Here is a 13,788-nt window from a genome sequence, read left to right on the forward strand (position 1 = left end):
GCTCAAAGTGAATAATATCATATCCTTGTGGAGATATTTTGATTTCATCGATACTAACAATATATATAGTAGTTTTGGTTAAAATTATTATATAGTTTGGGTTAAAATTATTATATGAACTTAAAAGGGCTCAAATTCCACGGCCAAGCCTTTTGTTGTACCCTAAAGCCATTATATGCCTTCATTTAACAACTTTAGGGAATTTAGGTTGTATAGCAATTTTGTTCAGAATTTTTATATAGACTAAACTAGCCAAATTTCATAGATGAGCACTCTATTGTAATCCTTGATACTTATTGAGTGTGTGAGGCTGTCGTGATCAATTATAATTTTTCGATTTTTCTTTTCATAAATGGTCATGGGACCGATCGTATGGGGTCGCTGGAGTGGCGAATTCCACTTTTTGTTGAAGTTTGTACTTATTGAGTGGTTCTAAGCCTTCGTTTAGTAATTTTGAATAAGTTTAGGTCTATTAATAGTTTAAATTGCTACATAGATCCAAACCCAACAAATTTCATTTATGTTCCTATGTGTTTTAGAGATTCACTATTTTTTAAAAAAATCTCGTCGTATATTAATAGTCTTGAGCGAGCGATCGAGATGGATTTTGTTATTCATCTTCTAAGCCATCTAAACCATAAAACAATTAATTAGCCACAATCATAAAATGAAGCATATTGTAAACAAGACATAATTAATTGAGAATTTATCCTTAATAATGCATATTGGGACGATGAGAAAATGTCTTTCAATCTCATGGAGAATTTATCCTTAATATGATGATGAGAAAAATGGAAGAAAATATTTCATTTATCTATATATGAAGGAGGATAAAAATATGATCTTTGAGGATTTAGAGGAGGATCATTCAAATACTATGGAGCAACATTGATCTTCAAAATCTTTAAGAATCATCTGCGAAAATTTTCACGAAGCTCTCCCTTTATAGCATTTAGGTTAGAGTTGATTTTTGTCTATCAACCGACTGATCTTCATCGTCAGTCGATTGCCCCATTGAATTGGACCATTGCACCTGTAAAACAACTCTTACCAACTCTGATTTGACCATGAATAATTGACTGCCAGTCGATTGATGCTCAAATAATCAAGTGCCACAATTGACTTAGAAATCTTTCATTCGTTATAATAATGCTAACAGTTGATTATTACTGTTCATCCATCAACTAATCCCAAATTAGACGAGTGTAACAGCCGAGTTTCAAACTTTCTATTTGCTATTATAGTGTCATTAATTGATTGTTACTATAGTAGAAACACTATAGCCCTCAATTGACACTATTCATCAATTGATTGTTATTGTAACTAAAACATCGTTCATAGTGCTGAAAATACTGTTTGCATTGAATTCATATATTAAAGGACTCTCATGTCTCCAGAATTTTTTGGTACGATTAATATCGATTAACCCCGACTTACTAGGACCTCATTCTTGCCTAGTATATGATTGACTTTAATTTACTAGGACTATATCTGTTTGACATTTGATTAAGCTTGACCTACTATAATTTTATCATTGTCAAACATTTGATCCTCTTTGATTTATTTGAGCTTCTCATCTTTTATCTAACATTTGATCAATCTTGACTTGGTAGGACTTTGTCATTGTTAAACATTCAGTCTTCCTTAACTTGTTTGAACTTCTCTTTTCACGCCTAACATCCGATCTTCTAAAATATGTTAAGATTTATACCATTATCAAGTGTTCGTTCAACCATTACTCACTTGAACTTTACCCTTGTCAAGTGTTCGGTCCATGACCCATTTGGACTTCACCTTTGCTAATTTCTTATTGGATTTTCATCCGCCAACTATCCAATTAACGCTTACCCACTTGGACTTCTTTACTTGTCAACTCTTTATTGAGCTTGCAATTGCTAAGTGTTCAATTAATCGTGGCTCATTAAACCTTTTTGCTGTCATATATCTGATCAACCTTGATCTACTTGACTTTCGCTAAAACATTCACATCCCCATCAACTTTGATCAACCAGATCCGAGGTCCATTGCACTGACAATCCCTCCCTCTAATAAACTCTTATTCAACTTATCATCTTACTTTCGTCAACATCTATATTTATCAAACATCAAAACTCAACCAAGCTCAACTAGAGTTAACTCAAAATTTGATCAACTTAATCAACATTAACTAGAGGTTGATTAGACCAATAATATATAGATATGATAACAATTTTAGAAAATAGGATTTTATGATTTCAAAAAGGTTTAAGATAAGACATGTCATGGGTTCGAATAGCAAAAATAATACTTTATGATGCAAATAAAACTATATTGTAATAGATTCAATGCAATTTAACTTTTTTCCAAGAACCTGTAATAGTAGGTAAGAACTCCGTGCATCGGGTTATTTTATTTTTTAGATAAGGCATTGGAAGACTAGAAGATATAAAATAAATGAAGTTAAGTTGTTGCTGTGATGGAAGTTTTAGAAGCTTGATGGCAACGGAGAGCCAGAATTCATAAGATGAACCATGTTAAAGGAAACAAACAATTTGCCTGTGATTGATTGATTGATAATTCCAGAAACGTATTTGCAACATTAAGTGAATTCAAATACTAATTCAGAATAGCAGCTGATTATTCAACCACAAAACTACTATAGGTTGCTGCTTAATGCATGACGAGTCTATTTAAACGAGAAAATCAATAGAAAACACAGCAATTAAGTGGGAAGAAGCTAGCATTAACCCACCAGTAACACCAGTGCAGGTAGAGAGAGAGAGAGAGCGACTACTGATCTTATTGTTAGCCAGCCTAATCTGATTATTGCAGTGCAGAGAGAGAGAGAGAGAGAGAGAGAGACAACAGATATATAGTCGGAGTAAAAGGAGTTCACTGCCTCTTCGTTGTTGGTGCGATCATGGGGAATCGTCGTCATGTCCGCCGCCTCCACTACCACCGATGCCCTTCGCTTTCCGGCCATCGCCTATTTTGCGATGACTTCTCTTGCCGAGTCCACCGCTTGCGTCTCCACCTATACCGTCTCTCCCTCCGAAACCACCGCTCGAGCCCCCTTCGGCACCAGCTCCTCCTCCGCCTGAACCATCGCCAATGCCGCTGCCGCCGCCACCTCCAGCACCAACGCCACCGACGTTGACACCGATTCCACCTCCGCCGCCCATGCCGAAGCCGCCGCCTGCGACGCCAACTCCGATCCCGACACCAATGCTTCCACCTCCTCCACCAATCCCACCTAATCCTCCGCCGACACCACCTGCGGCTCCAAATCCAGCACCACCGGTAGGTCCACTGATTCCACCTCCTCCAATGCCTCCGCCACCTCCTCCAATGCCACCGCCAACTCCACCTCCTCCTCCTCCGAATCCGCCGCCGCCAAATCCACCACCTCCTCCCATGCCACCGCCGCCACCAAATCCGCCGCCTCCTCCCATGCCACCGCCAACTCCACCGCCTCCTCCAATGCCTCCACCACCTCCCATACCTCCGCCAACTCCACCGGCGCTACCTTTGCCTCCACCGATACCACCACCACCTCCCATGCCTCCGCCAACTCCACCAGCGCTACCTATGCCTCCACCAATACCACCACCACCTCCACCCCCACCCCCACCCCCGACTCCACCGCCTCCTCCAATGCCTCCACCACCTCCCATGCCTCCGCCAACTCCACCGGCGCTACCTCCACCCCCTCCTCCAATGCCACCGCCACCTCCAAAGCCACCGCCACCCCCAACTCCTCCACCGCCACCGCCACCTCCAAAGCCACCGCCACCCCCAACTCCTCCACCGCCAACTCCTCCTCCAATACCTCCACCTCCTCCTCCTCCAATGCCACCGCCACCCCCAACTCCTCCACCGCCACCTCCTCCTCCAATGCCACCTCCACCTCCAAAGCCACCGCCACCCCCAACTCCTCCACCTCCTCCAATACCTCCTCCTCCAAAGCCACCGCCACCCCCAACTCCTCCACCGCCAATTCCTCCACCTCCTCCAACACCTCCACCTCCTCCTCCAATACCTCCACCACCCCCAACTCCTCCACCGCCAATTCCTCCGCCTCCTCCTCCCAGGCCTCCGCCAACTCCGCCACCACCTCCTCCAATGCCACCGCCAACTCCGCCACCACCTCCACCAATGCCACCGCCAGCTCCACCACCTCCTCCAATTCCGCCGCCAGCTCCACCTCCTCCTCCAATTCCACCGCCACCTCCAACTCCTCCACCGATGCCACCGCCAGATCCACCTCCTCCCCCAACCCCTCCACCTTTCCTAACTCCACTACCATGACCAACTACGGCATGGTTGCCGCGTCGGGTTTTACGAGCACAATCACTACTCTGCCCACCATCCAATGCAACACTAGACCTCCCGCCAGAATCGATCGCATAGTCCAGAGGCAGCGTCCTCAGCTTCTTCTCTTCCCTTCTCCCACTTCCACCAACGACACAAACCAAAACCATTAGTAGGATCAGTGCTCCCTGCTTCCCCATCCAGTGACAAAGGCAGAGACAAATTAACCGGTGCAGAGCGACTTTGTATGCGGCTGCGTTGACTGCAGAAGGCAGAGCATAAATAGAAGTTCTCGCGCCACACAGAAAATGCTACATTTTTTGGTGGCAGTTAGCAGTGTGCATAGCTTAAATGCGTTTTTTTTTCTCTCCTGCATCTTCCGTGAGACCATTTAAGCTCGCATTCATGGCTTCTCCCTTGCTCTGCACTTGCTTTGGTCAACTTGGGTTGGGAATAAGCAAAGAAGAAGGGAAGGAGGATTTCGAGACTGTGATAGCTGCCGCTCGCAGTCTGGAAAGAAGAAAGGATGCCCACTTTTAGCTCCACCACCAATGCCTTCATGGAGTTTAATATGGGATTTGCTTTCTGGTGGACGTTAGAGAACAGCAACAAAATCATTAAATTTCTGTTTGCCTTTGCTTTTATGGATGAGCTATGAATCGAGAGGAGAGAGAGGAGAGGAGAGGAGAGAGACATGCCAGGCCGTGCCTATTTAGGAGGTAAAAGAATCTCAAGTTCATTTTTTAAAAAAGCCCATAATTTTTCAAAAATTTATTATAAATTTGTACAATAAAATCCCTTGTACTCTACCTTCCTTTCTTGCAAAGAGATGGAGAATTCTTTTTCTCTTCTTCCCTTTTCAATTTTTAAAAAACGATAAAAGATCTATTGATAGAATCATTTTTCAATAGTTAGAAAGTTTGATTTCTTCCTCTTATTTTTTTCGATTACTTGTTTAGAGTATTTTTCTATCAGAAATAAGAAATAAGAGTAGATTCCTCGACTTCCTTAATAGATGAAATAAGATTGATATATATTTTGTGAGATCTTGAATTGAAGGAAAAGAATTTTGTAACTCAATTAATTTTGTAGACCACAACCCAACCGAAGAAGATAATGTGAACTTTTAGTTTGAGTCTTTGTTATTTTCACTATTTTATGATAATATTAAAAATTACATTAATCTATTATAAGAAATCTTCATTAAAATGAAGTATGGATTCATATGCTTACTAAATGTTTGAATAAATGTCTAATAAAATTGCAACATAAATAAAAGTATATATGATATTCTTTAGAATTGTTTGTTGAATTCTTAAGTTAATCATGCCTTGTAAGTACATGTTCGAGTTTCAAAAAAAATATTAAAGATTGAAAAAATAATTCAAAGTCAAGCTGAAGATACCAATAAGTACTTTATTTCAAATAAAAAAAATTACAGAGGTTGGAATCAATCATAATTGATAATTCAATGAGTGGAGAACAAGATAATGAATTGAATGAAAATGAGATTGATACTGAAGAAGTCTTTGAATCTGTCAATGTGGATGAATTGAATGATATGAAAAAGATGATGAGTATGTTCAACATGAAAACCTGAATCAGAAGACTAGCTCTAATGATCTAGGGAAGTGGGATAATATTATTCAAAAAATTAGAAACTTTTTTAGTAGAAGAGGTCCGAAGAGAGATACTTGTAATGTGCTTCTTAAAAACAGTGCTAATAGACATTTCAATGCATCATATTATAAGAAAATTATATCAAATGAGGAGAAAAGTGATAGGAGATGACTATTATATTTAGTTTCTTCTCACAAGATTTCTTAGACGACCAAAAAATGCTCCAGTTAGGCGGTGTGAAAATATGACAAATACGCATATCAAACGAGGGCGAGGTAGACCAAAAAAGACTTGGTTAGCAACAATAAAACAAGATAAAATTTATTTAAATATAAATGATGATATAATAGGAGATAGAGCTCAATGGCGTAAAAGGATCCATATAGCCGACCCCACTTAGTGGGATAAGGCTTGGTTGTTGTTGTTGTTGTTGTTGTTGTCACAAGATTTTTTTTATTTTTGCTATAAGTTATTCAAGAAGCAAGAAACCAAAATTGAATCACTAATAAAGTGAGCAAGGAGCATATGATACCCCAGGGCTTTGGTGCAGCGGTCAGGCACTCTGATGACCACCTAAAAACTCATGGTTTGATTCTCAATTGTGACATACTACAGAGATTTTCCTCCAGTGAGATGACAAATCTATGATGTTAGGGCCACTCTTGGCAGGACAACCACGTACTTCTAAATTTATCCTGATCGTCGATGAAAAATTTTTGTGGGGTCAAACCGATCATTCCAAGATTTAGTCGGTTCAAAAAAATTAGATACCTAGGTCATAAAAAAAAAAGAGTATGGAGCATATGAAGTGTACAACGAATTGGCTTGAATTGGAAAGAAGATGTTGATGTATATATGCGATCAAGTTTTCTTCATGCTCAATCTAGCACACGAATCCTGTAATATAGTCGGCTTTTAAAAATATAAGCCATCAAAGGCATTCAATACTGCAACAAGTCAAACTAAAGCCTGATCACAAAAATAAAATCTAAAACAGCCACCTACGGTCTACGACTGTTCAAAGTAGTACGCCGAAAATGACACAGTTTAATAGCCTTCCCAGCGTGTATATAATACACTTGCAAGTGAGCAGTTACAGAGTATCCCATCAGTTCTTCATATTTCACTGTAATCGTCTGAGAAAATTAGGAAAAGACGCATGGCAGCCATTAGAATTTCATCTCTCATTCTAACTTATGCTTTGATCGCCCTGTTTCTTCGCCCATTGCTTTGTCAAGTATCGGCGACGAGTCTGACCACGAAGCAAGTGCATGCTGCAACCAGTGATGGTGAGAATTATATTTCTTTTAAGTTCAGTTCTTGTTGGGAGTTCCACGTTGATTGATTAATGGGCTTTGTTCGATCGATTTGCTGAAACGTTAATTGTTTTTGCACAGGTAAAGCAGTTGACCAGAGCATAGCCTATGTGTTCATGCTGATAGCTCTTCTTGTCACTTATCTTCTTCATTGATACAAAACAACAAGAAATTATTAAGTAGCTTCAGGAGTCGAGACTGTTCTTTTATTATCGCAAGAATTTATAATAAAATTTAAATATAAAAAATAACAGGCTTGCTTGCCAAGAGTTTAGCTGGCCACTTGTTCTTTACTTATATCAAATAGAATGTGATTTGCAACTAGTGACACAATGGACTTGGTTACTTTGGTTTAATGTACGCTTGAAAGATAGTTGAAGTGTTAAATATGAATTTGCCTCATCGATGCGCCAAATCGGGCATATTATATTGAATTTCTTTTACGATACAAGATATTGATATCCTTCTAAGATTTGCATTACGAGGAAGGATCTACGATTTTTCACTTGGTACGAAACAAACGTATCAAAATTCTCTCGTCGAAGTGCAAATAAGGCTTCTACTTAAGGGAAAAATATGAGTCTAGTTGAATCTATGAATTCGAAGGGATTTAATCCAATCCTTCTAGTTGAATTGTGCAATGTTAATGACAATTCAGTTAGAAGCTTAGATCATTTGGATGAATATAGCTCGTTGCCTTTGACCAACTAGTAGACTAGTCAACTCATGTGGTGGCCCAGATGGAATGGATGTGTTAGATGACATATATCTAATTACCTTTGATGCGGGTGCCACGATGGGTTGGAAGTCATACAAATGTCAATGTTTAGGCCGACGTAGCAAACATGAGAAGTCACATGAGGGTCGAGGGCTCGACCGATGTGGCAGGACAAGTCAACCAAATCCAACTCTACTAGACTGGGTCAACCAGCTCCCAAGACTCAGGCTGTACCAGCGGAGCCGCATGGGCTCAGTCTTGACCTACCCTGTTGGGCCTCCGAGCCCTCAAGGCCCCTCCAATCTATATGCCCAGTCTCGTCTCGGCCAACCGTCCCATCTCAGACATGCCCAGTCTCATCTCGGCCAATCGTCTCATCTCGAACATGCCCAGCCTCGTCTTTGCCAACCGTCCCGTTTCGTACGTGCCCAGTCTCATCTCGACCAACCATCTCGTCTCATACATGCCTAGTCTCATCTCGGCCAATCATCTCGTCTCAGATATGCCCAATCTCATCTCGGCCAACCGTCTCGTCTCGGACATGCCCAGTCTCGTCTCGACCAATCGTCCCATCTCGGACATGCCCAGTCTCATCTCGGCCAATCATCTCGTCTCGGACATGCTCAGTCTCGTCTCGTCCAATCATCTCGTCTCAAACATGCCCAGTCTCGTCTCGACCAACTGTCTCGTCTCGGACATGTCTAGTCTCGTCTCGGTCAATCGTCTCATCCCAGACATTCCCAGTCTCGACCACCTCAGGCGCCTGTTCTCAGCCACTCCACCCCACACCACCTCATCCAGGGTTTCCGTCTCAAGACTTCAGCGTGTCAACACGTCACATAGCCGCCCAGAGGAGAACATTCTTATAGGTAGGCATCTATGTGAGAACGTACCAGTAGGAGAATGTACCCATGGCAGTTGCAGATTTGGTCCCCCTCTGATACCCTTTCTTCTATGCATAAGGACAAAGGGCATAATAGGCCGTCAGACACGGTCTCCTCCGATACCCCCTCTTCTACGTATAAAGCCAAAAGGATTGCAAAGTAATCAGACCTAGTTCCCCTGGTAGACCTTTTTCTTGCATATAAGGCCAAAGGGAATGATGGTTGGAGGGAATTTTCTTTCTCGGCAGGCGGCTGCAAGCAGCTAGGAAGATGCATGTCACCCTACTCGACGTGGAGGAACCCAGTGCATATTATAAAAGGACCCACCCCATCACTAGGTTTGAGGTTCGATCTCTAAAACTCTGCTAAGACTACTTTCTCTCTTTGGTTTTTTACTCCATTTTCACTGAAACCCTAACTTGAGCGTTGGAGTAGCCTGCCGAGACTCCCTGACTTTAATCTAACCTCCTCTCAGAAGTGTGCTTCAGGTTCGGATCAAGATCCGCCCCTTCGCCCAGCTTGAGGATAACCTACGTTTGACGGTTCGTTACGTTGATTAATGACTTGACCATCCGTGATATTTATCTAGAACAACCTTGACACAATACTACATACATGATAAGTTAAAAATGTATCAAAATAGTTCTCATGGAGCAATGTGTGCCCATATGTAGGTAAGGGTGAGCAAAATTTCGATTAAATCCAAATAACCTAGTGAATCAATTTAATTGAGAAATTATGTTCGGTTAGTTTAAAATTTTATTTTATTTTTAAAAAAAATCTCAGTTATAAAATTCAAAATTCGATATTAAATTGAATTATTTTTTTTTAAAATTAAGTTGTTGACGGTTAACTAATACATTATTCAAATTTTCAAAAGGACAAGTGTTGATATTACGAGACTTTAGATATTTTTATTTTAAATATCTCTTTCTCTATCTAGATTCTAAATGTTGTCACAAGTCCCATAGTCTCTCAATAGTTGTCCTTCTTTGTGTTCTAAATCATTTTCAAAATCAATTTATTCCTACAGTCGTCTCCTATATTTTTAAAATGCAAATAAATTAAGAAATGAGATTCAATACGTTTGGCAAGCTCGTATGTCTTCTTATAGGCATAAATGTGTGGAGACTTGGATTTATATTTTAGTAATATAAGTCACCTTAAAGTCGAATAAAATTGCATATTAGATAATAATCCTTGAGCTACGTACGTATTTTAATTTATTTGTGAATCGAAGAACATATATATATAGTTTGTTTGTCTTAACCGAAACCGAAGATAACTTACACAAAGGACGATCCTCCAAATCAGGTGTTTAAAATGCTGCTCCATACTATTAGAGTAGCCACATTCGCATAGGTTAACCAAATAAAGTGTCATGGTTCCATAGATTTTAATTAATATATAACTTCTAAATTAGTAAAACCACTTGTGGGGATAGCTCAGTTGGGAGAGCGTTAGACTGAAGATTTGAAGGTCGCGTGTTCGATCCACGCTCACTGCATTTTTTTATTTTTTATTCTTTCTATTTTAAAATTCACACTAAAATCCTTTAAAAGCTACATATTTTTCCTTTTAGGAGGAATAAGTCTCCACTTATTATTTGTGTTATTTCACACTTAAAAATAATAATAAATTGCTTTTCACTTTTAATTTTTACAAACTATATTTATTTTCAGAGAGGTAATCTTTATCACAACAGATTCCTGTCACAAATTTATGACGGGAATCTGGACCGTTCGATTTTAAAATAGAAGATTAAATCCAGGTCATCGCAATCATCCATTGAATCTACGGCCTGGATTTAATCTTAACTTAAAATCGAACGGTCCAGATTCCCGTCACAAAATTTGTTACGGGAATCTATTGTGACAAGTAGCTTTATTTTTATTTTCACATAGATGAGTTTGGTGTGCCATGAGTTTCTATTATAAACATTTTCATAATGCCTAGATAATAAAACTTATATAACTGTCTCGGTGAAGACATTGAAGGCGTAAGGTTAGTGTAAATTAAAATATCTAATAATAAACTCTTCATTCTTTTCCCTAAATTCAAATCTTGGTCCATTAATGTCTTTGCATCAAAGAGAATAATTGTATCTTATCCTTCTGCCTTCTGCCTTCTCTCCACGACAACACAATTAAATTAAAAGAGGGGGAGAATTATATACCTTACTTCGTCAGAACTAATTATATATTTTTCCCTTAGATGAATATATACTTTTAATGGTGCTTTGATTTATTAATTTCATATTTTCTATTTTTATTATTTGTTCCACCCATCTATTTTTCATTTTATTCACCAACCTCCTATCTTGTTATTTTCTTACTATTCTTTTAAAAATCATATAGACAAAATAGACTAGACCAAATAAACAAATAAACAAATAGAAGACTTGAAGAAGATAGAGTACTTTTAAAAATAATTTAATAAATTTTATTATATTGTTAAAATATGAAAATATATATAATAATGTAGAGTTTTTAAAATTATTTTATAAAAAGTAATTTAAATTTTTTAGATAAGACAACTTAATTTTATGAGAACAATTTATTAGAAAAATAACGTTAAATTCTCATATATTAAAATAGAGAATATAATTTTAAAAATAAGAGAGATAGTAGGTCTCATCCGTATTCTATGTGTATAAATACAAAAATTTATTAAACCACCAAGTAATCAACTTTTCTTCGTATCCAAATTTTATATTTATCAAAATAGGTCTCTAATTTTCATTATGCTCCTCTTTCATCACTAGTCGATTTCCTGATTCATCAGTTGATATCCAATTGATTGCCTAAGTCTATTTTTGAAATTTTTATGCTTTATTTGTGAACTCTGATCGATTATGTCAGTCGATTATAAAATTTTCTATTGGACTTATACAAATTAGTAGTTGATATATTGATCTTGACACAACAATACTTGACTGATCCTAGATTGATGTTGATATATTAATCCTGACACAATAATAATTGGCTGATTAGTCCACCTTAATAAATTTAATATCTTAATCTTAATACCCTTAATTCATGTCTCAGAACATGATTGCACTCAGGAAGTTACAAAGAGTGTAATAAGTTTGCTTTGAAGTATGTCTAAGATGCTCAATGTCATTAACAAATTTTTGTCAAATTCCAATAATGATCCTACAGTGTTCAAAATTTTAACATCTTGGTTTGAATCAGGAGAGTTTTAGGAATCCTTTAATAGTATCAGAAAGTGAGTATAATATGTCTAAGTTCTCTAATTAGCATGTGATAAAATATCTCAAGGCTATATCAATTTTAAAATTAAATTCATAATTTTTTATTTAAGTTGTGAAATTCACATTTTGGGGCATCATTGTAATGAGTGCAATGAACTTAATTCGAAATATTTCTAAGATGTTTAATTAAGATCATCGGTGTGTTTTGATCAAAACTCACTGATGGATCTAAAATATCTAAAATTTTAATATGGTCTAAACCAGAGGAGTTTTAGAAACCCTTTTGCTGAAGTATTTTGATAGAACTCTTTTGAGGAGAAAGAGATATTTTTTCATATCTTTAAACTTATGATTACAAAGCCATTATATAGGCTTGAAAGAAACTTAGAGGGTAAGTAAACTTAAATGTTAAGTAACCATTTTGCTTATCAAGGTGACTAGTCTTTGGTTGACTCGTACAATAATTGCATGCACGATGGAAGAATGACAGTCCAATTTCCTCGTAATGATGGTCAACACATTAATTTTAACACTCCCCCTTAATGTGTTGTCGGATTCCAACTTTGGCTCAGAGCTGCTCAAATCTTTCTCTCGGAAGTGCTTTTGTGAAGATGTCAGACAATTGCTCCTCAGATCGGCAAAACTCAAGTTGAATTTCTCTATCTTCAATTGTCTGTCGAATGAAATGATGCTTGAGTGTTATATGTCGTGTTCGGCTGTGGTGAATTGGGTTCTTAGCCATAGCAATTGCAGATTTGTTGTTGTAGTATAGCACGGTTCCTTGATGATGACCGAGATCAGCTAAGATTCTTCGAAGCCAAATTGCTTGTGAAGTGGCTACTGATGCTGAAATGTACTCGGCTTCCGCAGACGATTGTGCAACACTTTGTTGTTTCTTGGACAACCATGAGAATATTGCTAAACCAAAAGAGAAACAGTATCCCGAGGTGCTTTTCATGTCGTCTAAGGATCCACCAAGATCACTGTCACAATAACCGACAAGGTTAAGTGCGTGATTCTTTTGAAAGCTTAGACCGAGGTTGGTTGTCCCTTGAACATAACGTAAGACACGCTTTGTTGCACCGAGATGAAAATGGCTCAGACTCTGCATAAATCTTGAGAGTAGGCTTGCAGCATACATGAGATCAGGCCTAGTTGTTGTGAGGTACAACAAATTACCAATGAGGCTACGGTAATGAGTGACATCCGCTGCTTTTCCTCCATCTTCCTTTTTCAATTTCTCCCCCATAATAAGTGGTGTAGAGACAGGATTGCATCCAAGCATATTGAATTTCTTCAGAATCTTTTCTGCATATATCTTTTGGCAGATAAAGACTGTCTCTTCTTCTTGGCATTTTCGAATTCCTTGAGTAGAGATTGAAGCTTAATCGCTCTCACTTTCACATCTCCTTGAAATTCGCTCTGCAAGATCTCCCACGCATCTTTAGCAGTGTTGGCACGCATGATTCTGGGAAATATAGCCTTAGTGACTGCTCTTTGAAGGATTGAGAGAGCACTTGCGTCGGCTTGTCGAGACTTTTCTAATTTCTTCAGACCGGCCTCGTTGAGGACAGTGGCTTCCTCGGGCTCTTGCACACCATTCTCCACAATCTCCCATTGGTTAAGAGATCGAAAGATGGTCTTCATCTTTACGTACCAGAAATCATAGTCTTCGCCATTAAACTCTGGAATGAGATGGTTGATGTTTGTTAAGCTCGAGTTGGTCATGGATTTGGATTGGTAGAA

The 13,788-nt window shown here is 38.6% G+C and overlaps 1 protein-coding gene and 1 non-coding gene across 2 annotated transcripts; one reads left to right on the forward strand and one right to left on the reverse strand.

Annotated features, from left to right (window-relative positions):
• The first annotated feature begins 10,262 nt into the window (after nucleotides 1-10,262).
• Nucleotides 10,263-10,335, forward strand: TRNAF-GAA (transfer RNA phenylalanine (anticodon GAA)). The gene has a single exon. It is a non-coding gene; the product is annotated as a tRNA-Phe (tRNA).
• A 2,275-nt stretch (nucleotides 10,336-12,610) lies between these two features.
• Nucleotides 12,611-13,291, reverse strand: LOC141836111 (secreted RxLR effector protein 161-like). The gene has a single exon (XM_074723524.1). It carries the CDS (start codon nucleotides 13,289-13,291, stop codon nucleotides 12,611-12,613), a length of 681 nt encoding a protein of 226 aa, XP_074579625.1.
• Nucleotides 13,292-13,788: the final 497 nt, after the last annotated feature.

Source organism: Curcuma longa, chromosome 10 (genome assembly GCF_044706935.1).
Source record: "Curcuma longa cultivar G26 ecotype Majalengka, Jawa Barat chromosome 10, ITB_CL_G26_1.1, whole genome shotgun sequence".
Lineage (NCBI taxonomy): Eukaryota > Viridiplantae > Streptophyta > Magnoliopsida > Zingiberales > Zingiberaceae > Curcuma > Curcuma longa.